At 38.9% G+C, this 27,656-nt stretch overlaps 2 protein-coding genes across 3 annotated transcripts in view; both read right to left on the bottom strand.

Annotated features, from left to right (window-relative positions):
* Positions 1 to 27,656, bottom strand: part of LOC142344913 (26S proteasome non-ATPase regulatory subunit 1-like) — a 628,982-nt gene that overhangs the window by 405,288 nt on the left and 196,038 nt on the right. The gene's annotated exons all lie outside the window — the stretch shown is intronic.
* The window catches only part of LOC142344907 (uncharacterized), an 84,372-nt gene that overhangs the window by 30,549 nt on the left and 26,167 nt on the right, over positions 1 to 27,656 (bottom strand). For both annotated transcript variants that reach the window (XM_075396963.1, XM_075396964.1), the window contains exons 6-9: positions 26,004 to 26,184; positions 18,962 to 19,161; positions 7,783 to 7,935; positions 6,502 to 6,667 (exon numbers count right to left, since the gene is read on the bottom strand). In XM_075396963.1, the coding sequence (XP_075253078.1) occupies positions 6,502 to 6,667; positions 7,783 to 7,935; positions 18,962 to 19,161; positions 26,004 to 26,184 (700 nt within the window). The remainder of the gene's footprint in view (positions 1 to 6,501; positions 6,668 to 7,782; positions 7,936 to 18,961; positions 19,162 to 26,003; positions 26,185 to 27,656) is intronic.

The raw sequence follows: 27,656 nt of genomic DNA, 5'->3' as shown, positions 1-27,656 counted from the left end.
TAAAAAAAAGTGTTTTTCGAAACTCTGGAAAATTGCGCAATGATCAGAAGTTTTAAAACGTTTATATCGCTCCCGATTTGACTTCTTCGGAACGAACGCAATATTATCACCCACGTGTTCAAAAACGTGAACTGGAGAGTCGTAAACTTGGGGATGTTTTCAAGATTAAACGTGGCTAAGTTTTTGAGGAAAAGTGACTAGCTGATAATAGATGCCCTTCTTCGTTTTTTGTCTTTCTGCTCGATGTTCAGAGTATGCTTTCCTTTGAGAAACGTTTATGGTTTGTCTCACTGAAACATGGCTCGATGAATCAATTCCTGATACGTCAGTGTTTGTGGGAGCGTCGTACGCTGTTATTGCTCGGTCAGACCGAGCTGCTGGGCAGCCTGGTGGACTTTTAATTGCATTAGAAAACTATTTTATCGCTTCTGAACATGTATTTCAGTCAAATTCTTCTTTTTGTCGCTGTATTTAAAATTACCAACTCTTATCCTATGCATTGTGCTAGTTTATTTGCTACCTCGGAATTCAGTTTTTTTGGTTAGTCCAGACGAAGTTGAAGCAATGCTCAGAGCTTTATCAAGTGAATTTAAAACATTTTTGGATAGTTCTGATTTTTCCTGTCTGTAGTGCGTTCTCTTGGGTGACTCTTCTGATGCATGTTGGGATACTGTTTTGTCGCGTCACTCAGATGAACGATTCGTACTCCATTTTGTTTCTGACGAACTTTTGTTCCCCTAAATTTTAGACTCACCCACGCACAAATGGCAATATATTTGATCTGATTTTTGGTTCCACAGAAGACTTTGGGACTTTGAGTTTAAATTTGCAGTATTATCTGACCATGACGCTATTATTCTCAAATCAGAGCTTGCGTAAGTTTCTAAGTACAGTGGCTGTTGTTTTTCTTCGTTCTCGTTCGACATAGAAATATTGAACTTTTTACCCCTGCTTGCTGAAGTTACGACATATCGGCCGATTTTATTCCTGAATATTACCGTTTGCTTGATTTTGCGATAGAGAATAGTGTTTCAAGCAACCGTAGAGAACGAAGAGCGGTTCCTTTTTACTACTCATCTACCACAATGAATTGTTTGAATAAACTATTATCAGCACCAAAAGCAGCTAAATTTTCTGAAAGTGCGTGATCTCGAAAATGAGTTAGCAAATTGGATCGAAATAGACAAGCACTTTTTAGTGGAAAAAACATGCAACTTTTCAACAGCGAGGCTTTTGCTCTCCTAAGGAAACTCAATGGCGGAAATTGCGTACCAACTAGAGTTTTTCTCAGAAACGAGTGAGCTTCGTATAACCTGGACAAAGCAAATCTGTTAAATACTGTTTCTGTTCAGTTTATCAAACGGGTTCTGAAATGGATTTGAAATCATTTGTTTTCTACGATGTAGTTTGCCTGTCTGAAGTGTATTTTTCCGTCAATGAAATTCTTTCAAAACTCCTGAAAATTACCGATTGTTCAATGGCTGCCTGTGATTGTGTTTCTCCGACCATTTATTACAGAGCAGCGGAAATTTCTGCTCCTTTTGTCTACCTTATCTTTACTCATGTTAAAGAGTCTCTTACCTGGCCTAATTTATGGAAATGTGCACATATTAGTCCTATCCACAAGGTGGGTTCTCGAGCAGACGTCGAACATTACAGGTCAATTTCAATCTTACCTCAAATTTCCATTATTTTTGAAAGAAATCTTTCCAATTGTATTTATTCAAAATTGGAGCATGCTTTCAACCCTCTACAGCACGGTTTTCGCTCAAAACACTCAAAGGTTACCCAATTAATTGTTTTTCTGCTAAATTTTGATTTAAATTTTGACAAAAATATAGAGCAAGTTGTAGTTTACCTAGATTTTGGAAAAGCGTTTGATTTGGTTGACAATTTTAATCTTCTTAAATGGGCGAGAATTGGCTTTGATAAGAGTTTTCTTTCACTCGTGTACTCTTATTTGAGCTGTAGACGCCAGAGAATCAACATTGATGGATTTCTATCTCACGAACTAGATGTTACTAGTGGAGTTCCGCAAAGTAGTTTTTAGGTCCGCTTTTGTTTCTAATTAACATCGATGATATGATTCCAGTTCCTGAGTGCAGTCAAAGTAACTGTTTCGATGACGACAAGTTATTATGCTGTGGAGATTCTTTTTTTGGAAATGTACGGAATGACCTGAGCGCGCTAAGATTATGGTCTCATTGTAATGAACTTTCCTTCAATTCAAGCAAATGTTGTTACACCTCCATATTGCTCCTTCGATTTCTTTTTTGTACCTATTGCTGTTGATGATATTGAGCGAGTCGAGTGCCTTGCGTGACCGATCTGGGAATTGTAATATCAAGTTCGCTGAAATGGAAGCACCATTTTCAGACAAAGTTCTTGAAGGCAAGACGTTCCTTTGGTTACTTAAAACATAGCGTACCCTTCAATATTCCATCTGGTGTCAAATATAATTTATTCAAGGCTTGTGTTTTCGGTAATTTTATACGGTTATCCTGTTCTGCGTCCAGAAATGATTGAGTTGCGTAAATTGGAACTCTTAAATTATCGCGGACTGAATTGGTGTTACGGTGAAGCCGATTTTGTTCGACTTCTCAAGAGTTTCCAACTCTTTGACAATATGTTATCAGCTTATTGAACGAGACCTGACATATTTTTATTTCCATTGTGAACAGGAATTGCCTCAAATTTGACGATTTTTATAAATTAGAGACGAAGGACGTGTGTTTGCGCGCTGGAAATCATGAAAGGTTATTCGTCTCACGCTGTAAGAAGACTTTAATGGAGAAATCGGTTTTCTTTTCAGGAGCGAAAGAGTACTGAATGACGCACCAGATGTCCTAGGACTGAAATTTTTTGATCGCAATCAGTTTCAAAATGTGACATAAGGAAAGGATTAAGGAACCTGAGAACAGAAAATTTGACTATAGTAATTCATGCTATTGGAAGATCCGCTGCAGATGCAGCAACTGTATAGCATTAATTTCAAGTTTATTCGTTTCTGTTTTATTTGTTCTATGACATTTTTTGTGTACAGCTCCATTAGTCACTTTTGCACCACTTAAAAGGTAATTCAAGACTTTTAATACTACTACTACTACTTAGTCAATTTTAAACCTGGTTGATCTAGGACTGCACTCAGGAACTGGAATCATATCATCGATGTTAATTAGAAACAAAAGCGGACCTAAAAACTACCTTGCGGAACTCCACTAGTAACATCTAGTAATTTCCTAGGACTGAAATTTTTTGATCGCATTCAGTTTCAAAATGTGACACAAGGAAAGGATTAAGGAACCTGAGAACAGAAAATTTGACTATAGTAATTCATGCTATTGGAAGATCCGCTGCAGATGCAGCAACTGTATAGCATAAATTTTAAGTTTATTCGTTTCTGTTTTATTTGTTCTATGACATTTTTTGTGTACAGCTCCATTAGTCACTTTTGCACCACTTAAAAGGTAATTCAAGACTTTTAATACTACTACTACTACTACTACTACTTAGTCAATTTTAAACCTGGTTTCTTTTTTATTCTGTTAAATTCTACATATCTGCAAAATTCTCCGTATCTTTTTTGTACTATTGTTACCTCCAGTTGATGTGCGAATTATCAATAACTGTAATGCCCAACCACCTGATTGTTTCTTTGATATCCTTTTCTGTTTTGTTTTCATCTTTTTTTTTCTCAAGTTTTAAAGAATTCAATTTTGACGCTGATTTTTTATTTGCATTTTTATTTGACTAGCCTCCAAAATTGAATCTCAATCCTCAAATTAAACTTGTAGATCTTAAATCCAATTTTGTCAGAAATTAGAACAAAAAAGATTTAAAAGAACAAAAAAAAGTTTGTTTATTTTGTAATTATTGTTTAAGTTTCAAAATTTTTTCTGTATAATTGTTTTGTGCTTTTGAGCAATACATATCTCGAGTTGCCGAGTTTATTATGAAGCTTGCTTATTACGAAGCTTTTTTTTGTAATTATTGAGGAAGTTTCTAAATTTTAGAGTCTATCCGCTAGAGTCTACCCGATAACACTTCTTCAAGTTCGATCGAGTTTTCATTGGGCCCTTAAACTCAAAGCCACGAAAAGTTGAAAAAAACTTTCAAATGACAAAAAATTCTGCAATAAGTTTAGAAGAAAATGTCATAGTCGAAATATATGTTCCTCAGCAAAATCCTCTCGAAAAAGCGTTCTTAACTGCTTTACAGCTTTTTGGTATATGGCTGACGTGAAATGAAAACTGCACACCTCTAGGCTAAAACTTATTAAAAACCTCTCCTCTTGGTTAAAGTTGTTACCTCATGAATTATCACACACCTAAGGTTTATACAACTTCGGGATCTATTTTAAAGAATCAAAAGCTTCTGGACTTAAAGAACTCTTGCTTTATCTGCTTAGCGCCTTTCAGAAGCTCAGTCTTCGAAGAAATGTGAGTACATATTACCAAGAAACAGCAGGAAATGACATTTAGTACAACTGATAGAACTATTTGAACAGCGCAAGAAGTCCACGATTGGAAATCTGACAAAATGCAAACTCTAACTTCCAAAAAAAAACAAAAGTATTTTTGGAAAGAGGGGGGAAACTGACAAGGACGAAAAGAACTGGTCTCAAGATTCTATTAAAGATCGTGTTTGGTGCAATGAATATCAAAAATAACCAAATAAAAAATTGTTTACGACAAAATCTGAAAAACATCTAAATATCCTCATTATGCACATTTTTTAAAATTCTTGAGCCAGAGGAGCTGAATGCTATCATTAATCCTTTTTGCTACCGTTTCAAACCAAAGAGTGAAAGCACAAACTTTCACAAAAATGTCACTATTATTTGCGCTTAACTACCGCGAACCAGTTTTTTTGTGACAGAGAAACTTTTTGCTAGCTCAGAAATATTTTGATCCAGAAACAAACATATACAAAACGACAAACTACTCCGAATTTTTAAAAATCGCAGTTTCGTTATCTTTTAAATTCTTAGAATTTTGTCTTCAAATATTTTATCTTCCTATTAAATGCATCAAAATAGCTGAACCATGGGTCAACTGGAAACCTTGTCTGATATATTTGAATTATACAGGGACAAAATTTACAAGAAGAGGCAAAAATTAGAAAAAAAATTGCTTAAAATTCTGAAATTTCACGTATTAACCTCTGCAACATCCCTGTGTTGTTAAAATCTGACTGATCTGATAAAGCTAGAGCTGGCGTCTGCAAGACTTGAAAACATTTTGCTGGCCACACTTTAAGCCGGTAAAGAGCGAAAAATACAATCAATTCTGAAGAAAGGAAAAAATGGAGAAACTGACAATTTTTTGTGTATAAATGGGTTAAAATTTTGTTAACGTAAGTCTTTTCTAGGTTTTCAGTTCGCTAAATAACTTCAAAAATTCAGTTTTCTTTGTATATATACCACTTTCATGATTTAGCTTGAGATACAAAATCAAAGATATTGTCTGATATGCCGAGAAATTTTGCTGCGATAATTTGCGTTATACTTTTTTCTGTTGAAATTTCTTCCGTTTTGATTTTAGTGGTATGTAGAACAAGGAGATTGAAAATAATGTGCGGCACTGAATTTCTGCAGCTTTGAATTGGTTTTTCGAATTTCTAAAGATCAAATATCTGTATCAATTTCTTTATTACTGCGCAGTATTGTTGCTATCATAGACAAATATTATGAGGGCTGATTCATCTGTGATGTGTTTTTGAATATCATTGAAATAAGGTTAAACTTTTTGCCCCTAATTTAGTACATTGTCGTACAATACAAAATTTTAATTTGATCTTATATATTTGATGTCAACAATAGAATGCCATAAAAACCGTTAAAAGATTTCAAAGTTGCTAGATCTTGTTCAGTATTCTGTAAATTTTTTTGCTAAAATAGATGGTGAAAGGAAATCGAATGGTTTTGATAAAGCTCAGAACGCTGTAGATTTTTTCTTCGACATTCTTTTCAGTCTTTCAGTTTCATTAAGCAGAACGTCGTTCGTGAGGAGCATCGTAATCATTTGTAAAACTGTAACCGTAAAGCGGCGTATCACAAAAAAAAGTTCCGCTGTTATTGTAATTAGTAAAAGAGAACCCCCCTTTAGTATTGATACACGTCTTTCTCTTATAATACTATTCTTTAATCATTCGAAATCATTTATGATACTTCCATTTACATATGCTTGTTTTTGATCGTTTTTATTGCAAGTAGAAAGCGAGGGGATCTATGGCAGCGTCCAATTGTTTTTTTTTCTTTTGTCGACTTATATGTGATGTCTACTTAGCCGAATAAAGCTACCAGTTTGCCCGTAGAGTCTGCATAATCAGTTCTTTTTAGGAGGTCTAAAATGGAAATTTTTTTGATGTTGCTAGTAGGCTTGTAGGGTGTGGCTATAATGTCTACCTTTTATTTTGCAGATTCGTTATTGCCTTATCAGTTCCCATTTAGTCTGCTTATGAATTCTAAGGAGTCGAGGCTGTGATCAAATGAGTTCTAACCTTGCACCGTCATCACTGAATGTGTCGAGTCTGCTGAGGGAGGAGGCTCTTAGTAACTTGTCATTTGCACTCTGTTGTTTGACCAACTTGTTCCTCACTTTGCTCTTCACTCCTCCACCCGAGGCTTTCGAGGAGGATCCACTTCCACCCGCTCCACCACTCCCACCTGTGAACAAATTCTGCACCCTTCTCTTTATATCAAATATGTGAGGGAGGGGGGGGGGTAGCATATATAGTAGATAAAAAAGATCCCATTTGTCCCTCCTCTTTACCATTTGTACCATCGTGTACATTGCAGGTCTGATGGTTATATTTAGGGTATCTATGATAGATGTTGAACAGATCTTATGGAGTCCTCGAAAATATAGTCTGTCTTTTCTGAATATTGAATTTCTGTAAGTATAAATGAGATGTTACTTTTTGTGACTACACTACAGGGCATTAAAACATTGTCATCATGGTCCAACTCAGTTTTTCAATTAATTTGACTCATTCGGTGACAAATCTTGCTACTTGCTAGATATATTTTCATCAGTGTATTAAAAATGGTCCAGCTAAAGGTTAGCGGTATTTGCAAGCTCATAACCGCCGTTGAAATTTTGAATGAATATTACGACATGGTTGTTATCGCCATCGAGAAGTTCTCAAACTCCGGGGCGAATCCGAGTTGTTGAATAACTTCCCGAGGGCGATAACAAGTGTGGAAATATTTTTAATCAACTCTATGCAATTAGAACAGTTGCATCATAACTTACGACACACTGCAGTTGATTAGACTATCTTCTGTCGCCACTCTTTTTCTAAGTAAATTCTCGTATGGCAACAGTGGCGGGAAAAGATAGTCAAACGCCCACGCAGAGTTTCAGTAATAGTTAAGTGACTCTGCTTGAAGTCACTGAGAACTTCTGGCGTTTATCGAGAACCGCGAAGCGGTTCGAGATATTAAATCAGAATTTCTAAGTGACTTCTGCAGAGTCACTTAACCATGCTTAAAACACGAAACGCACACGTTTTAAAATGGCGAAAGTCAACGAAACTCAACTTCTGGCTAAGTAGCAACTTCTGGCATTTTAACTTCTGGCTCTGCAGACTTTCGGCATTTTAAACTGTGCGCGTGAGTGTTTTAACCCCTGTTTCAAAGTCTCTCAGAATACATCGGGCGCTAACAAATTATTGGTAACAAATCATGGGTAAATTATGCAACTGTTGCTATCACAACGAGAGTTGATTTAATAGCTTCATTTCATTGAAAGTCTTCAGGGAAAGTGGCTTTTGTCTTACCTGCACCCCCTGCGGTAGAGGAGCCCAAGTAGCTCTTTACCCTTGCGGGAGACATGGCTGGCAAGAATACTGAGGCGGACCTCTGAGCGTAGCGGTCCAGTGGCCTTGCAGGGCCAGTGTCTTCCCTGTCCGAAGCAGAGTAGTCAGAATCCACTGAAGCAGAACAGACTAGAGATAACACTCTATCAATTAGATCTCTTCTGTTTTGCCCCCCCCCCCCCACAAGTGTTTTTACCTTTCACCCCCGTTACAAATAATATGTTGTTGTATAGCACGTTTTTATGTAAAAAATTACCACGTGCGCCGGGGGGGGCAGACAAAATAGATCACATCAACGTGCGCCGGGGGGGGGGGGGGCAGACAAAATAGATCACATCAATTATGTCTGTTTAATTGAATATTAAAGTTAAGTGTCTAGTTGCTAGGCGATTATTTGTGTCTTGTTGGTGTTAGTAACTGAATAAATCTAAGTGAGAATATTAACCAATCAGAATCGAGTATTTAAATTACGTATAGAATTGCGTCTAATATACATAAAAAGTTCCGGAAAAGTTCGTATAACCTAATTTTAAGTAAATAATATCATGATATGTATCGAATAAGGCGGTTTTAGGCTTAATATTTTTAGGTTCTCTAGACGATTGTTGATCGATTATGAACTGATTCTGACGTCAATGACATCAGACAAAAAACCAGTAAAAGAGCATCAAAAAAACCTTGCCGTCTAAACTCTCACTTGTTGCTATGTACGAACGATACTTAATACGGTGATTTGACTATTTATACGTTACTTTATATCGATTTGAAAGAAGAATTCAGCTTAAGGAAGAGTGTTTTACACCTTTATATTGGTGCCGCGACCCGGGATTACGTATATTTCATTTCTTTTAGTCTAATTGTTTAATTGTTGTGATAAACTTATTAACCAGATAGACTTTGAGCTGTTCCTTTTCCCACTCCGCATCGACGAGACTGTTCAATTTGGGGCGTGCGGACCTGTTCCGTTGAGTCCAAACAGCACAAAATAAGGTCGTGTATGAGCACTGCGTGCTATGAGTGTTTGCGGAAACTTTGAACCACAGTCATCTCTAATCAGATGCAATGCTTGCGACGCTGTAAACACTGCTAAGAATGTGAAAACATTCGGGAGTCACGACTACTTTCGGATTATTTTGGACGTCCTGGCCACAAGGGAAGATGAAAGGTCGTCACTATTTACAAAATTCTTCCCCAACCCATGCAGCCCCTGCGTGAGACTTGAACACTGTCAACATGGGAAGAACGTAACAAATGGTGAGGTCAGTGAAGAGGACAGATGTTCTTTTTGGAGCACAAAATATTGGAGCTGCCTTGATCAAACTCGACGATTAGGTCATTTGAGGCTTCAGATCTACAGTTGATGCACTTCAAGTCCTGGAACTTCCAGAAAGAAAAGACCGTAAGAACAGAACAATTTTTTTGCAGTGAATTGATTAAAAACGGTTTTAGACGGCAAGTAACCCCCAATCCCCTGAACTTTTGATATTGAATGGGGTAGTCAAATCAAAATTTTCTGGATAAGTGGTCACCAACAACCCCCACAGTCCAATTTTTTAAGAGCAAAAAAGTTCGATTTTGGAATTTTTTAGTAGGTTAACCAAAAAAAATTTGAGAAACAGTGACCAAATCGGATCGTATATCAAAAAATTACCTCTGATATAGAGAAAACCGAGAAAACATTGTGCTAAGATGTTCAATTTTGAAAATTTTTGGTCAATTTTGATGCAATTCTTAAAACCTTAGAAAATCAATACCAAATATTGACAAACCGTTTTTTCAAGCTTAAAACCGTCCAGTTTACTGGATTACCGTTCCGTAATCAAGAATTTGCAAAGAAAATTGACCAAATCATGAGAAAAAATTGGACAAGAGCATAAAATTTTGACAAATTTGTCAAAATTTTGATTTTTCAATTAGAAGGCTCGTCAATTGAGTGAAACTCAATACACACAGAAAATCTGTGAAAATTCACATCCTCCGGCCTACAAAATTTTTTTTTATCAAATTCCAGTATTTGTTCCGTCGCTCGTTTATTTAACGTTTCGTTGAGGTCCTTTTTGTTCTTTCACTCGTCAATTAACCGTGTTCCGCTTTTTTTCCAATAAACGTCGCTCTCCCAAAACTTCCATTTCCGTTTTCTTCGCTACTTTTCAGATTTTCGATGTAGTATGTCATATGTGATGAAGTATGTTGTTGCTTTTGCTGTAGTATGTTGAGTATGCTAGTATGCTGGTTTGTTGTTTAGGTCTTATAGCTTTCTAGGGTGTGACTTAAGTTTATTCTCGAGTTACGGCTGGATTGTCCTGGACTTTTTCAACTTTACTAACTTACTAGCCCCCCTGTTGTAGTATATTAGTTCTTGCTGCTGTATGTTTGCGTGTATCTGTATGATTGTTAGTTGGTTTGGTTTGTTGCCTTCTAGGGTGTGACTTAAGTTTATTCTGGAGTTACGGCTAGATTGTTTCTTCATTTTTCCAGCTTTCATAGACCACAAAAGCGCTGCATATTAATTAATATTTGCTGTAGTTTGTTTAATATTGTTGGTATGCTGATCGGTTGTTTAGATTTGATTATTGCTAGGGTGTGACTTAAGTTTGTTCTGGAGTTACGGCTAGTAATTTCCTTGCTCTTTTCATCCTTTTAGTATACTACTATTTGCCGTAATTTAGTTTGTTATTTTCATATGTTAAGCCTCATATTGACTTGTGCTAGTTTGTCTCTTGCAGTAGCATCTCTCCTTCTCCTTAGGGTGTGACTTAAGTTTGTTCTGGAGTTACGGCTAGTTTGTTTGGTTGAGTTTGTTGCTGTGGTCTGCTAGCATAGTGGTTCTCGACCTCCCCGCTTGCTGCGTAATCGTATCCCGCCCGTTCCGACCCGCCTTTCCGTTTCGTTGCGCGTTACTCGCTCAACGCCTCCGTTCTGCCCGTCTCGTTTCTTCGTGCGTCGCTCTTTCTGCGTTTCCGTCCCGTCCGTTGCGTCGCCCGTTTACTACCCGCGTTTTCGCCAGTTCCGTTCCGTTCCCTGTTGCGTTGCGCGCCGTTCGCCCGTCCTTCCCGCCCCGTCCGCTTCGTTTCCCGTTTCGTCGTGCTTCTTCCAGCCAGTCCTCTTTCCCCGGTTGCCTGTATTCCTGTTTTGTCTCATGTTGCTTTCAAGCACGTTAGACGCCCTCTCCACTTTGTTGCTCACTTTCGCCGAGTAATTCATCACTCGGTAACTTCTTTTCTGCTCTTCGACGTCTTGATTATCAAGTCACCGTCATTTGGGTTCGGTATAACCCTCATTCCACGTGTTTGGTTGAAAGTTACTCTACATTGATAAATTAGCCATTTCAATATCATGGCCGAACAGCAAGAAAAATTGAAAAAGCTCTTTAATGCAAGATCTAATCTCGAATCTGAGTTATGTAACATCCATAAAGACATCACAGATGCCATAGATCGTCAAGACAGGAGGGTTAAAGTTGAACGCTTGGTTTCTAAGTTGAAGGATGTTTTCAGTAAACTAGTGCAGAAGAATGAAGAACTATTTGACTTAGCCAGTAAAGCGGAGAACCCAGATTCAATTTACCCTGTCCTTGAGCAATGGTTGGATGATAAAACCAAGAACAATGATAAATTCTTGCTTGCGGCTAGAAGCTATATTGACTCAGTTGCTGACCGAGACACCGTATGTGAGGGCGTTAATCCTCAAGGCCAATCTAAGAAAAGTTCACGCCGAACAACATCATCAATGTCTAGCCAGCGTAAACATGAATTTCTCATGGCAAAACTAAAACGCGAAGAGGCCGAGAAACAAGAACAAGCTGCCATGCGCCTCGCTAAACAAAAACACGAAATTGCCATGAGAAAAAAGGAGCTTGAAATACAAATGGAACAGATGGCACTTCAAGAATTGGAGGAAGACCACCGCCAGCGTGTTGCAGCAGCCAAAATAGATGAGGCTGATTTAATGGACAATCATTCATTGTTTAGTCACCACTCAAGTGAACTGAAACTGTTTAAAGATAGGGGATCAGATAGAAGTCAGGGACTTGTTCAGGATTGGAAAAATTCGTTTCCAGCAGGTAATTCAAGTGAGTTAAACTTTTCTCGTCCTGGTTCAGCAACCGCCGACCCTCTTGTTAAAGATACTTCCCCTAGTAATCCTCCAGAAAACCCAAGTAATGGTGCCGATAACTTACATCATCTTGAAATGCTTTCTCAGTACACACGGCCAGGAGTTGCAATTTCTGTTGCCCAGCAGGAAGCTTTGTATCGGGAATATCTCCAGGCTCAACTGCAGCAATCACTCATTGATCAAAGGGCACATAGTCCCTCAGGCAGTGGTGACGTGAACCAAGTACCAGTCGACGTACAAAATGTCGCACTCCAACCACCTCAACCACCTATGCAACCTCCCCGGCCACCGACACCCTTTATGGCACCAACGAACTCCATTTTTGTACCTGATTTTTCAGCAAACCCACAGGTAAATCAGTTCTTGGGTCCAAAAAGCTCCAGTGTACCTTGTCAATTACATATGTCGAAGCCTCATAATCCGCAACAACAGAATCCACCTCAAAGTAACATTACACACCAAACACAAATCCCTATTGCCCATTCCCCGCATAAGGTCCCTCCACCTCTTAACCCACTCTTGAACCCAACTCCCGTAATCACGCCTCAACAATTATTTAATCCTCAATCTCCCGTGATTCCGTTGCCCATCCCAGCGAGCACAGCAACATACCTACCCGTCCCAAACATTCCACAGCAAAACTTTGTCCAATCGCCTCAAACCCGCCTGGTACCGTGTCCTACAGCACAAAAATCTCCCCTGAACTGTAACCTTGATCTAAACTTGTGGAGTTTTCCTCAGGATAAGCCCCCAAATGTAAACCAGGCGACAAATAACGCTACCATCTTCAAAAATGTTCAACCGTACCTACCCCCAAGCACAGCTAACCCCACCGTCATCCATCCCATCTTGCAAAAGAGTGCACAACATGATCCAAATAGCAACCACGCAGCAAACTGTAGCATCCCTGTTAACCCCTTTAGTACAACTACTAACATCGCGCCACCTTTCGTCACGCCGGTTATACATCCAACATACGGGCATACTGCTCCGATACCATTGTGTTGGGGTGGCCCACCGCATCCCACGCCTTCAGCGCCAGCATCTGAAAATGCAAGCTTGATTAAGGCATTCACTGACGCCTTATCTAGCAAGAGGAATGACCCACTACCCGAATGGAAGTTGTCACAATACAGTGGGGATCCTCTACAGTGGCACGAATGGTATGGTCAGTTTAAAAGCGCAATTGACTCTCAGTCCTTAACTGATGATGTAAAATTGACATACCTTAAGACCCTCGTAACAGGTAAAGCTAAAACAGCTATAGCTGAGTTCGCCTACTGCGGCGCAATGTACAAAGACGCACTGAGGACCTTAGAACGTAAATTTGGCCAACCACAGGCGGTTGTAAGTGCACATTTGGACAAACTCAACAGCTTTCCACCACTGAAGATGCACAATAGCGATAACATCATTAACTACTCGGGGTGCATTTCAAGTCTTGTCGGGGTTTTTAAATCGCTGTCATATGATTCGGATTTAAAGAGTGCTGCGCTTCTCAACACTGTCGTACAGAAGCTACCACCCAATATGAAGGAGTCATGGTCACTCTTCACGGTCAAAAAGCATTGGGTGAAACCTACTCTTCTTGATTTCAACGATTGGTTAAAAGAGAAGGCCGAAGCGCACGATTTAATGAAGAATACCGCAACTAAAGCAAGGACTGAGGATACCAACAACTCAGTAACAAGATCAAAAGTTGCTTCAAAGGCATTTGCTGCAAATACGCAACAGAAGAGTAACCCTAAGCCGCAACAGAGATCTTCGTCAACATCAATCTCTAGTTGCATTGTATGCAAAGGCAGCCACCGGTTGTGGGAATGCCGTGTCTTTAAGGAATAGACCCCCACACAGAGAGCCAAGGTCGTGGCTGAGGCAAAGCTCTGTTTCTCTTGTTTGCGTGATAAACACATGTTTAGGCAATGCCCAAGTCCCCGTAAATGTAGGAAAGATGGTTGCAACAGCTCCCATAACACCTTACTTCATGGAGCTGAAAGGGTTTTTCCAGCTAAACCCTCAACAAACAACAACATCGATACTTCGAAGTCGAACGCAGGTACAAGTAGGCCATCTACGGTCCAACAGCTACCAAGCAAAACAACCACTTTGTCTTCCGTGACGGATGTTAAAGGCCTCCTTCAGGTCACGGAACTGAAACTTACTAATTCTTCTGGCACTAGTACAACGGCGTTGGTTTTATGCGATACCGCTTGCAGTAACTCTTGGGTGTCCGATAGTCTCGCAGCCAGACTCGGTTTGCAGGGTACCGCATCAAAACTGACCGTCAAGGGTATAAACACGGAAGAACTCATAGACACAAAGGTGGTTCAATTGACTGTGACACCTCATAAAGACCAAGACTTCGAAGCATTCACTGTGCGTCCCTACGTGAGGGAAACATTAAACGTAGGTTCCGACATCATTGACGTCAAGTCCATGCAAGAAACTTACCCACATTTGGCAGTTCTAGATCCAGTAAGATATAGCTATGGAGAAATTGAGATGATACTTGGACAGGATGTCTACCATGCCATCCGCCCGTTAGAGTATTTTTCAGCCGACGAAAAGTGCTCACCGTTCGCTGTCCGCTTGCCCATAGGTTGGGTTTTAAGTGGCCCACTCCCGTCAAGTTCAAGTTTAGTCTCGGTGTGTTTCAAAGCCAATATTGAACAGGATTTTGAATTAGCTTGTCAGGTTAAATCTTGGTATGATATGGAATCGTACGGCGCGTTCAAGCAAGTTGACCCACGATCCGCAGCGGATGCTCGCGCGCAGGAAATACTTGAAACAACAACCTTCCATAACGGCCAAAGATACGATGTCGGTATGTTATGGGCTGATGACAACACCCAGCTCCCGAATAACTACTTTTCGTCACTGGTACAGCTCAAGTCTCTCGAAAAGCGGCTATCGAGAGATACATCATTGAAAGAAACTTATGCTAATACCATCCATGAAGACTTGGAAAAAGGTTACTTAATTACAGTCCCTGATGCTCACAAGGTAGAGCAGCGTTCGGATAGAGAGTGGTACCTACCACACCATCCCGTAATCAATCCGAACAAACCGGGAAAAGTGCGTAGGGTATTAAATGGTGCAGCAAAGTTCCACGGTACTTCTTTGAATAAATCTTTGCTCACTGGCCCCGACCTCCTCCAAAACCTAATCCATGTACTACTTAGGTTCCGTCAACATCAATTTGCCGTGTCCGCAGATATCGAGGGTATGTTCCTCCAAGTGGGTGTCCCTGATTGGGACCAGCCATCACTGCGTTTTTTGTGGCGGGAGGACCCCACAACAAATGTTGTAGTGTATCAATACACGCGCCATATATTCGGGGCTAAAGACTCGCCCACATGCGCTAACTATGCACTGCAACGCACGGCCCGAGACAATGATCTTCAGTACCCGGAAGCAACCAAAGCCGTCCTAGAAAACTTCTACATGGACGATTACTTGGATTCGGTGGAGTCACCTGAGAGGGCTCTCAAAAGATCGAAGGAGTTGGTACAACTTCTCCATCTAGGTGGGTTCAAGCTTACTAAGTTCGTAAGCAATGTACCAAATCTGGCTGATCGAATTGATGGGTCACCTCAGTCCACCGAACCAAAAGTAATTTCCTCATCTAAGGAGGAATCTTCGCACGTGCTTGGGTTGAAATGGGATCACAACAATGATACTCTAGTTGTGAGTCGGGGTACCTCCAGTACAGTAACTAAGTCTTTAACACAACGCTTGGTATTGAGCCAAGTGTCTAAGGTGTTTGATCCCATCGGCCTAGTGGCACCATTTACTGTTGGTGCCCGATTGTTACTAAAGGACATCTGGCGTGTCAGCGGGCAGCACTGGGATGAAGAATTACCAAAAGACACTGTTGCAAGGTTCCTCGAATGGAGTGTAGAACTGCCCAAGCTTGCAGAAATCACTTTACCGAGGAGCTACTTTTCGGGAAACTTTAAACACCTGGAACTACACATGTTTGGCGATAGTTCCCAAGAAGTCTTCAGCGCTGTTGCATTTCTCCGAGCTCAAGTAAACACTTCTAGTGGGCCAAAAACAGAGCTTGCATTTGTCCTGGGTAAAGCTCGTGTAGCACCTATGAAGGTGATGACAATTCCAAAGCTAGAGCTGCAAGCTGCTTTACTGTCCGCTCGGTTGAAACAAGATATCTGTCGAGCCCTTACTGTGCATGTCAACAAAGTTTATATGTGGACCGACAGCACTACTGTCTTGCAGTGGCTCAACTCCACAAGCAAGCAGCCAATATTTGTTGCAAACCGCGTATGCGAGATTTTAGAACACACTAGCGTTGACGAATGGAACCACGTTGCCTCAAGCGATAATCCAGCCGATGCCGGTACTCGTGGTATGTCCGCTGAGGTTTTGCAATCAAGTAGCTGGGTAAGGGGTCCAGATTTCTTAAGAACCAAGGAATTCCCGTTCGAACCAAGCATCGAAGTAGTTAAAAACATCAAACTTGGTATAGTAACTAAGGAAACTGACGAAACCAATACATCATTGGCCGTATCTGTAACCAAGTCAACTAAGGAACCGCCCCCGCAACTAATTCCCTTCGATAAGTACAGTTCTTATCAGAAGTTGCTACGGATAACAGCGTACGCACTCCGCTTGTTACCTTCTCACGAATGTTACCGTAATGCCGATGGTAGCATCATAGACCCCACGGAGCTTGACGAAGCCGAGCGTCATCTCCAGTATCTTGTGCAAGGGGAGTCATTCAATGCAGAGAGAAAAATTCTCCTCGAAAACAAACCCGTTAAACGGAGTAGCCGCATTGCTCCGTTATCTCCCTTCATTGGGCCAAATCGTCTAATCCGATCGGCCGGCCGCATCAAACGGTTGGTCGAAGTTGACTTTGATGTAAAACATCCTATCGTTCTTGACGCACGCCATGCATTTGTAAAGTTGTTCCTCAGGCACACCCACGTTAAACATCATCATCAAGGTATTGACTACCTGAGGGCTAAAATGCAAGAACGTTATACCATCCTTAAGTTACGATCCTCACTGCGTTCAATTAAATCCAACTGCGTCACGTGCAGAATGTTCCGCGCTGCCACTATTCAACCCATTATGGCTCACCTCCCAGTAGAAAGACTCGCATACCAGTCTCCTCCCTTCACGAACACCGGGGTCGACTACTTCGGCCCGTTTTACGTTACTGTACGTAGGACTACCGAGAAGAGGTGGGGTTTCCTCTTCACATGCTTAACTACTCGTGCCGTTCATGTTGAAATCGTTCCGTCCATGGACGCCAGTTCGTGTGTAATGGGAGTGGAGCGGTTCGTCTCCCGTCGGGGTACACCAGCCATTATTTGGTCAGACAATGGCACTAACTTTGTTGGCGCGGAAAAAGAACTACGCGAGAACATCGAAAAGTGGAATACCATCAACATCGCTGTGGAACTTGCCCACAAAGGCATCAAGTGGAGGTTCAACCCGCCCAGTGCGCCACACCAGGGTGGCATCTGGGAGAGGCTAGTACGTAGTTTTAAGCGCGTACTTTACACAATCCTTGGAACACGTCGCCTCACAGATGAGGTTTTAAGTACCACTTTTTGTCTGGTCGAACATGCACTTAATTCGCGTCCGTTAACGCCCGTAAGCGCCGACCCGGCCGACCTAGGCGCATTAACACCTAATCACTTTCTCCTCGGTAACCAAGCACGTAGTCTCCCTTCCATCATTGGCGTAGATGAGTTTGATCACCGTAAACGTTACGCCCGCGCGCAGTCCTACGCTAACGCTATTTGGTCTCGTTGGATCAAAGAATACGTACCGGCGCTGAACCGACGTTCCAAGTGGCAGACGCCTGCCGACCATCACCTTAAGACCGGTGATTTGGTTTGGGTAGTTGAAGAAACCAACCCGAGGGGTTACTACCCCTCTGCTCGGATCACTGAACTCCGTTACGGTTCAGACAGCGTCGCACGCTCCGCCGTATTGCGCACGTCCTCTGGATTGCTCGTTCGCCCGCTTGTAAAATTAGTACCCTTTCTCCCAGCATCTTCTTCTGGGCCGGAGGATGTTAGTAACTGAATAAATCTAAGTGAGAATATTAACCAATCAGAATCGAGTATTTAAATTACGTATAGAATTGCGTCTAATATACATAAAAAGTTCCGGAAAAGTTCGTATAACCTAATTTTAAGCAAATAATACCATGATATGTATCGAATAAGGCGGTTTTAGGCTTAATATTTTTAGGTTCTCTAGACGATTGTTGATCGATTATGAACTGATTCTGACGTCAATGACATCAGACAAAAAACCAGTAAAAGAGCATCAAAAAAACCTTGCCGTCTAAACTCTCACTTGTTGCTATGTACGAACGATACTTAATACGGTGATTTGACTATTTATACGTTACTTTATATCGATTTGAAAGAAGAATTCAGCTTAAGGAAGAGTGTTTTACACCTTTATAGTTGGTTTAAGGCGTTTCAAGTCTGACCAGTTTGATTTTTCGATTGACTTTTTGGACCTTTTCTCTTTGTGCCCCCCCCCCCCCTCCCCCCTCAGTGCTCACTATTTGCAGCCCCCAGACGCCCGTGCCATATTTTTACATAATGATTTGCCATGTAATGGCTCGTGATCTGTGACGTAAATGAGAATGCTGCTAAGTAAATTCTAGACAGTATACTACTAAAAGTCAACTCAAAAGTGAATCGAAATGAAATTGGCTCTATATTTCACTTTGAACCTTTGTAGTGGTGTATGATTAGTTCTGCTAACATCATTTTAAGCCCCTTAGGGACATTTCTCTGAGCGCTATATGTGGTTTCAGAGCAATTCTTTCGATTTTTGTGGGTTATGTTGATGAAATTTAATGACAGCTGTACGTTTTCTCTACAATATGTGTGATTATTCTTGTCTTTAACGTGAGCCTGCTCCCTTATACAGAATATAATATTTTTTTAACATAATAAAGTCCTCTGTAAGGCTATATAAATTCCAATGGGGGGGGGAGGGGGTAGGAGTGAGCGGTCCGGTGTGTTCTTACCAGTTCCTGTGGCAAGGCTTCCTCTGCGTCTCGATCCAGTCCCTCGTCTGCTGTCTCCGTCATCATCATCGTCACTGAGTCCGTCCTCCACTGAGGGACTGTTAGACAGGAGCCCACTAAGTGAGTTACTCCTCCCAACCGGGGTATCACCATCCGAGTGTTCGTCGTCCTCAGGATCCCATTGCTCTGGTTTCGGAAGTCTGAAAAAATAAGTAACTGCAAATTTAAAGTTTTGCTGCTTTGAATAGATTTATCTCGACCTTAATTTCGCAATTAATTGGGTTTAGCTTTCATTTTTTAAATTGTTTGTTTGCAAGTGCGCTGCTTTTAGCATAAGCATTTGCATCGACCAAGCTTTGTGAGATATTTTGAGCGCGAGTCTTCGTTCATATCTTTTATATCAGTATTCTCTCCTGAGCGCATGCCAAAGTGAATGGGGGTGATGAATTTTCAGCTGCTGACCGAAAAGCGAGAGTTGTGCGAAACATATTTAGTGTCGGCTGGTGAAATTCTTCGTCATGTATCACTTAGCTCTATTATCAATTTCTAACATTTGATTGAAGTTCAACGACTTGTAGTACCGATTTGTTCAAGCTAATTGTTGTTAACAACATGTGTTGAAACAGCTTGACAGGTCAAAGAAAAATGCCTTTGTTATAAAAGAACAATCAGTTTTTGGTTGATTCTTTTTGTTACACAAGCCATTCAAATATTTATAATAGTTCGCTTTCTAATATCAGACTTAAAACAAAATCGAGAGCGTCCTTGAAAAAAAAATTGAAGGAACATTTTTGGAAATGATTTTTGAACGAACCAAAATTATTTAATATGCAAGATGTCATTGAAAGCATTGGAGTTTAGTTATTATTTACATTAAAGATCTTAACGATGTACATTAGCTCGCTTTTACTAAAGTAAAGTCCAGTTCTTTAAATAACTAATTTAATGTTTTTTTTTTATTTTACATAATGATATATTCTTAACTGTACATTGCCTCTTTACCATTTGCAATTTATTCTTATGTGTATTAAGAAGTTAAGAATGTTTTTAACACGTGTTGGCTAAAATTTAACTACGAAAATAATTTCATCAGCGTGTCTCAGGAATTTTGGCCCGGAAAGAAAACATTGAATTACAGGTTTTACATAATTACCTTATATTTTTCCCAAAACTGAGTATTGGTGCTTTTAGAGTTGATTTTTTGGAGAATACTATTTGGGGTTTTTCTTCAGTTTTCTGTTTTGTTTTGCAGTTCTGTTTGAGTGTGCAGTTCTTTATTTTCGGACATTTTTCTAGCCTTCCAATTTTATGTCAGATTTTTTCTCACTTGATCGCTTGTGGGACTGGATTTTAATTGCGCTGATTGAGAATAAAAGAAACAACTTAATTGCGGTCGTTAATTGACGGCTTTATTTACAAAAGCTTCAGTCTGCCAATAATTGCTTCATCGTAGTTTTACCTTTAAAAAAGTTTATCATTTTAAATGCTATTCTATCTTTTGAAAGCTTCAAATATAATCATTTCTCATTTGCCCATATCATAAAAGCTTCTCTGCAAGCTATTTGCCAGACTTTGGTGGCTTATGTGAGGGTAAGGTATAGGACAAATATTTTTATAGGGCGAAGAGATTTTTTTAGAAGTTAGGTGGACAATCAACTTGGTTATTGTACAAATTAGGCAAACAATAATTATGGCACTTAAAAGCGGGCCCATATAATGCGATTGCTGTTATAAAGTTATCTAGTCTTGCTAATATCTGTCTTCTGAACCAAACAAGGAGGCTCGGTAATGTGCGTTTGCACATAAAGTTCCGACCCCGCTCATCCACATTTTTGCATAAATGTCTACCAAAAGAGGAACAGATAGAAAACCCCAAAAATTCAAGTATTTTTTTAAAAAATGTGTATGAACAAAGATCGCCTCCAACGCAAATATTTCAGTATAGTAAAAAAATACTGCATTAGATTATTGAGATCATTATTAAGAAAGCAAGTCAAGATGAACAACAAGATCAAACAACAATAACAACTAACATTAATTACATCCAAAACTTTGTCCATTTAAAAAAAACTTACTAATAAGATCAAAATAGCGTCGGATAAAAGTTAAACTAAACAAAATAACGTGTATTTTAATAGTAAAGATATGGGACCACTCAATAAAAAGGCTCGGTAACAATTAGACTATAAAGAACAAAAAAAAACAGCAAAAATAAAAAAAACATTTGCTTATATTTTAAAAAACAATTAATTTTGAAGTAATGAAAGCCATTAGATGGCAATCGAAAAGATCCAATAAGTTTATGATCACATATGTCTTTATAGGAGGGTTATAAAACCTGTCAATAATTAATTTATTATGCGGTTACAAAAACAACAACGAAAAGAGACAACAAAAAATTCAATGAAAACTTGCGAGAAAACGCTGTCGAAGCCGTAAAGCCATATTTGGACCCCCAAAATATGTTCAATTTAGCCTTCCTCAAACGACAAAATTGTGGTATTGGCCTTCTCCTTAAGGTGAATATTTAACAAGTAAAAAGAGATAAGGGGCAAAATTAATTAGCACGTTTTTTTTTTCGAAAACAATTATTTTCAAAGTCATGAAAGCCATTAGCTACAAAATGAAACAATTAGATAGGTTTGCCTATTCTCCCAAAGGAAGCGCTTGAGACCTGTAATTAGTCAGAATATGTCTTACGTCTACAAAAAGAACGTTAAAAATAGACAAAAATCGAAATTAGTTTACTTTTTGAGCGAAAAACCCGTGTCCAAACCAGTAAATTCATAACGAATTCTTTAAAAAAAACCTCAGATTTTGTACACCTGCACCTTCCCTCAACATAAATAATGTCATTTGTGATCTGTAATCAACGAGACTAGATAGCAAATGGACAAAAAAGAACAAAAATGAGAAGTTAAACAACGTTAAAAAGAGTTGTTTTATTTTTGAAAACAATTGTTTTTAAAGTCTTGAAGGCCATCAGCTATCTATTCAAATCAGAAAAAAGCCCAATTCTCCTTCATGAAATGCCAATGAGACCCTTTCATTATCCAGGTAGTTTCATACGACTAAATAGACAAAGTAAAAACGACAATTGAAAACAATTGTAAAAATTTAAATCAAATTCTTCGAGAGAGGGTGTCGAAGCCGTTAAGACCATTTGATGTGCCTTTCAAGACTTTTATATGTTCAATTGTGCCTTTTTTGGACGGCAAAAATGCAATCTGTGGACTGTCAGTAATCTGATTATGTGAAGAAATGTGAAAATTTAACCAATACCTAAAAATAGAAAAAAATTGTGATATCTAGTAGTATCGAAGCCAGAAAACCATAACTTAACGCGTAAAACTGCAAAAAAGATTCAACATCAAATCAACTGAAAGACGAGGATGAGTAAGCTTTCTTGCTTTGCTGACACTAAGCTACAAGTTGATCAAGTTAAGAGAAAAATAGTGGCAAAGTTCAATAAGCCATTGTTTATTTAAAAAGCAAACTTTTTTAAAAGTAAAGACGACCATAATCTTTCGAGTAAAGATAATAGAGACAATAATTTGAAACTGTTTAGAAAGCCATTTGGACCTATCAACAGTGAGCTTTGATTTGAATTGTTCTGTTCTTTAATTAACATAAAAAAGCTCGATTTTTTTCAAAAAAGACAGGCTGATTACAATCCGAATTTTTATCGATTGTAACAGTCCAAGATTGCACCAAAAACACCCCGCTATTGCTGTTCCTCCATTTAGAACACTCATTTTTTTAAATGCTTTATATCTAGATAATTTGTTAATTAAAAGATCAAAAATAAATGCTGCGTATTTTATAGAGTAAAGTTAGCAGAAAACGGCATAATTTTGAGTCCAGACTACCCTCAATGGAAATGAAATAAAACTAGCTGCCTTTGTAGTTTACAAAGATTGTGTCTGTTGCTTTTGGGGTGTGTTCTTTCGGCAATTTTAATCAAAGTGGACCCAAGAAGCTTATTTTGGGCAATTTTTGATGAAAAAGGCTGAATTTTGAAAAATTTAGTCAAAATTTCAGCCATGTTAACAATTTTTACAATTTTTTCAGCAAAATTGACAAAATTTTAGGCGAAATTCCAGAAAGTGTGAATAAAAACATCGGAAATCGGTCTATTATTCACAAAACTTCAAACCTCGATAACTCCCTGTTAAATACGAAATTCAAAAAAATCTTTTTAATTCCGTATTCTACGCTGGAGGGGCCTTTTAGTGATACCACTCAAAACTCTGTACGATGAATATATCGATCGGTCAAAATTGACAGAACAAAAAACCCATTTGAGTATGTAGTTCCTCACCCTCAAGAGGGGTCGGAACAATGAGCTTAGAAAATATGAAATGTACTATTTTTCATATATTTACATCCGTTTTTCCTCACCAGTGTTGCTGTACCCAAAACTTTGGAAGAATCAAAAGATAAATAGAATGCAAAAGGATAAAGCAACGTACTCATTGCTCTAATCTAAAGTTGTCTTAGCTTTGTCGAAATATTTTCAGAGAAAAGTTAGGAACAGTTTAGTACTTTATAGTATCCTATAGTGCGTTTTGAAGTACCGGCTTTAAGTCTGTAATTGATCGCTTAATTTCCACATGTGCCGAAACGTTAACAAAAATTGCGTTTAGATATTCGAGCTTTCATTCAATACTCAACCTTGGGTTTTTGTTAACAAATCTGTTGCTGTTTTAAAAAGGAGGTTGAAAAGTCAGCTTGTTGCTGATATTAGGTGACGTGTTTTCTACGAGCTTTTCTGTAAGAAGTTGTATTGAATTTCCTTAATTTGTATGAAGTTATGCTTTCTACATGTGATTTTCTAACCCGAGTTCCCATTTGTCGTAAATAAGTGATATTTTAATAGCAAAGAGGGATATTAGAATTGTACTCAATGCCTCTTATAGTAGCCTTTTTCTTTTTTAGACGAATCCTTGTAAATTAAAAGCTTAACTGTTAGGTTAAATACTCATAATATCAAATTGCGAATCACCATGCGCTATTTATTATAAATTATATATAATGGTCACCATACCAAGCGGGGATGTTTTTATATGCTTGTAGATATAAAAATAAGCTTCATAAACTCCAATATATTGTTATTTTTCAAATTGGTCGAAAAGGAAACCATTGAAAGCGTGTTTGATGTTTTGCGTATAGTTCAAAGCTCTAACTAGTGAGGGCAATTTATTCAAGTTCTCAACGTCTTTAAGTATCAGAGATTTTGTACTCCATTTTCCTTTCGTTTTTGTCTTGGTCCTTATTTTGTTGTTAGGCTCTGTTTAATATTGGGGTGATTCGGCAAAACTTGACATTTTCTGATGTTCCCAAGACCGTATATCTGTTTGTAAATTAAAATTAAATATTGTTTTCGGAACAAATAAACTGCTTTATAACTTTCATTTCATTCCACTCTAAGTTACATATTGACATGGGATTAATTCGAATACTGAATGGTTTTAGAGAAAAGGTTAAATTTTCTAAAGGCAATCTGATAATGGGAGGTTGATTTTTTAGCGCAGCCTTAGTTTCTTCAGTCGAAATTTTTCTGAGTGCTTAGAGTTTGAAAACCTGAATTGAGTTATTCTGTTTGAATTTACGATAGACATAAAAGGGTACAGTTGTACTGAGATGTTGCATTTATTTTAGGTTTCTAATTCGTCAAATGAAAGAAATTTTTGCACAAGGCGTTTTTGTTTTAATGAACTAAAATTTTGATTGAAAATTTAGATTTGACGAGAGCAACATAGAAAAAAGTTGGTTTTCTTATAGATGGTTTTGATTTTGACTTTTGGATCTATTCTCTTCAGCTTTCCCGATGTTTTTTATGCCCCCAGTTACAAATTATATGTTTTTATATAACAGGTTTTAGAAAAATATAGCCCGCCTGGGGTGCGTAAAAGTTATGACCTCTAAGCTTTGGGGGAGGAGGACAGCATAGGTCCCAACTTTCTTTTATCCTTCCAGAGCACTAATTTTCCACAGGTTCTTACGACAGGCGATTCATTTACTTCACATTGTAGGTTTTCAGATTCTACATATGGAAGTTTCATACGAATCAGTTTTAGAAAATTGCTAAATCTTACAATTGTTGTTTTTGGTGGGTTTCCAGTTTCATACAGCCATTTTTATGGTTCTGAGTTAGTTAGTGCGCGGTTTTCTTCCATTTTTAGTTACCTTTTTTGCAGCCACAATCGAGATATCGGATCACTTCGTTCATTGTCTTTTGGTGACCTTTAAATTATACAAAATTGATGTACAACAGTTAAAGCCTATATCAAATTTCTTACCGTTATTTGTTTTTGCTCTATTTAACTATTGCACTTCTTCTGTTCTTCTGTAAAATTGATTTCTGACCATTGTCAATTTAACCACTGAACGCAAAAAAGTTTTGATTTTATCTGGCTTTTTTGCTATAGTCTCATCTAAAATGTACCGGTCAGCAGAGTAAATTCCACTGCACGCTTCTCTAGAATCGGATCTTAAATAATTGCCGTGGTTGTGATTAATATGGGGGGGGGGGGGGGGGTTCGGAAAAAATTCTAGAATCGGAGGTAAGGGAGGATTGGATCAATTCGGCCCCACCCACCCCCAGTTTAGTGGACATTTAACTTTTACGCCCCCTGGTGCACGTGCTCTTTTTTACATTGCAACGTTCTATATAACAACACATAATTGTAATGGGGAGACATAAAAAAACAATCACGGGGGGAACGGAAGAGATCTGGAGGATTTTGTGGATTCATGTAATCCCAAAGATATATAACAGTTTCCTTAGTACTTAATCTTTAGAGAAAATAATGGCTCATGTTGGTGATTTAATTTCTAAGTAGCACGCTTTTAAGCACTGCAAACAAATGAAACGTATCAAATATCCTTCATTCTGTTACAATATTAGATTCTTGCTTTCTATTAAAGATAATGATGATTGACTGAAGCCCGTCAAATTTCTGTAACAGTATTTATTCTGTACCAATATTAGATTCTAGTTTTTTATTTAAGATAATGATGATGATGATTGATAATGTACCTGGTGTGGACTTTGATGGCCCCAAACTTCTGGAGAGTAGTCCTGATCTGTGCCAGTTTGTCCCCGTGTGCAAATGTGAAGGAACAGTGCTTCATTTTGACACTCTTGGTGGCGAAGCGCAGGTTGCGACTGCTCACCAACAGATCCATTGCTTGTTCACACAGAAGCGCTATCTCGTTTCCTACATCAAAGAATTACTTCACACTCTGGTTTTTCAGACTCTTCTTTTGATGTAAAGGTTTTTTTTCTGTTTTGGGGCTCAGATGGGCAATAAAGGGCGATATGCCTTGAAGGGGTGCTATTTTTCTAATAGTATCAATTTCGTCATCCGCAATCCCTGTTAAATGTTTTTGGTGTTCTGCCTTTTCTTTCTATTGGGTTTTTTGGGAGCACAGAAATATAAAAAATATCTAAATTTTGAAAAGACCGAGTTATTAACTCAGTGAAAACTGTAGTTCGGGAGTTCAAGCTCAATGATAGCAAGCATCGTATAGCAACAACATATAAGCAACGTATTTGCAGTAAAACGTAAAATCCAAAAACGTATAAGCATTAGTACGATTAAGATCAAGACAACAAGTGAAACTTAGACGGCAAGGTTTTTTCGATGCTCTTTTACTGGTTTTTTGTCTGATATTATTGACGTAAAATCAGTTCGTATTACTTCAGCAATTGTCTAGAAAACCTAAAAATATTAAGCCGAAAACCAGTTTAATCGATACATATAGTGGTTATATTTACTTAAAATTAGGTTTAATGAACTTTTTCGGAACTTTCTACGTATATTAGAACGTATTTAAATCTTTTTTGGAACGATTTATATGCCTATTTGTTATTGAGAAATACTCGATTCTGATTGGCTGAAAATTCGTCCATTTACTACGTAACATCCTCCAGCCCGGAAGATGTTGCGAAAACTGTACAAGTTTTACAAGCGGGCGGACGAGTGAACCGGTCGACGTACGTAAAACGGCGGAGCGCGCGACGCTATCGGAGCCGTAACGGAGTTCCACAATCCGAGCGGTTGGGTAGTAACCCCTAGGTTTGGTTTCCTCAACTATTCAAACCAAGTCACCGGTCTTAAGGTGTTGCTCGGCAGGCGTCTGCCACTTAGAGCGTCGGTTCAGCGTCGGTACATACTCACTGATCCAACGGGACCAGATCGCATTAGCGTACGACTGAGCACTGGCGTAACGTTTACGATGGTCAAAATTCATTATTGCCGACAATAGACGGAATACCGGTAGAGTATTCTCCTAAAAGAAAGTGGTTTGGCGTTATGGCGTTCAAATCGCACGGATCAGCGCTTACGGGTGTTAAAGGACGCGAATTGATAGCATTCTCCAAGAGACAAAAGGTAGTATGCAGTACCTCATCCGTGAGGCGACGCGTGCCAAGAATAGTATACAACACGCGCTTGAAGCTGCGTACCAACCTCTTCCAGATACCACCTTGATGTTGTGCGCTGGGTGGATTGAACCTCCACTTTATACCTTTGTGAGCGAGCTCAGCTGCAATGTTGACAACGTTCCACTTTTCAATGCTTTCTCGGAGTTCTTTCTCCGCTAAAATAAAGTTAGTGCCATTGTCCGACCAAATCATGGCAGGTGTACCCCTACGAGACACAAACCGCTCAACTCCCATAACACAAGA

The sequence above is a fragment of the Convolutriloba macropyga genome, chromosome 8, assembly GCF_964194025.1.
Source record: "Convolutriloba macropyga chromosome 8, txConMacr16.3, whole genome shotgun sequence".
NCBI lineage: Eukaryota > Metazoa > Xenacoelomorpha > Acoela > Convolutidae > Convolutriloba > Convolutriloba macropyga.
The sequence above is the reverse complement of the archived record's forward strand: the minus strand, read 5'-3'. Positions and strand labels throughout refer to the sequence as shown.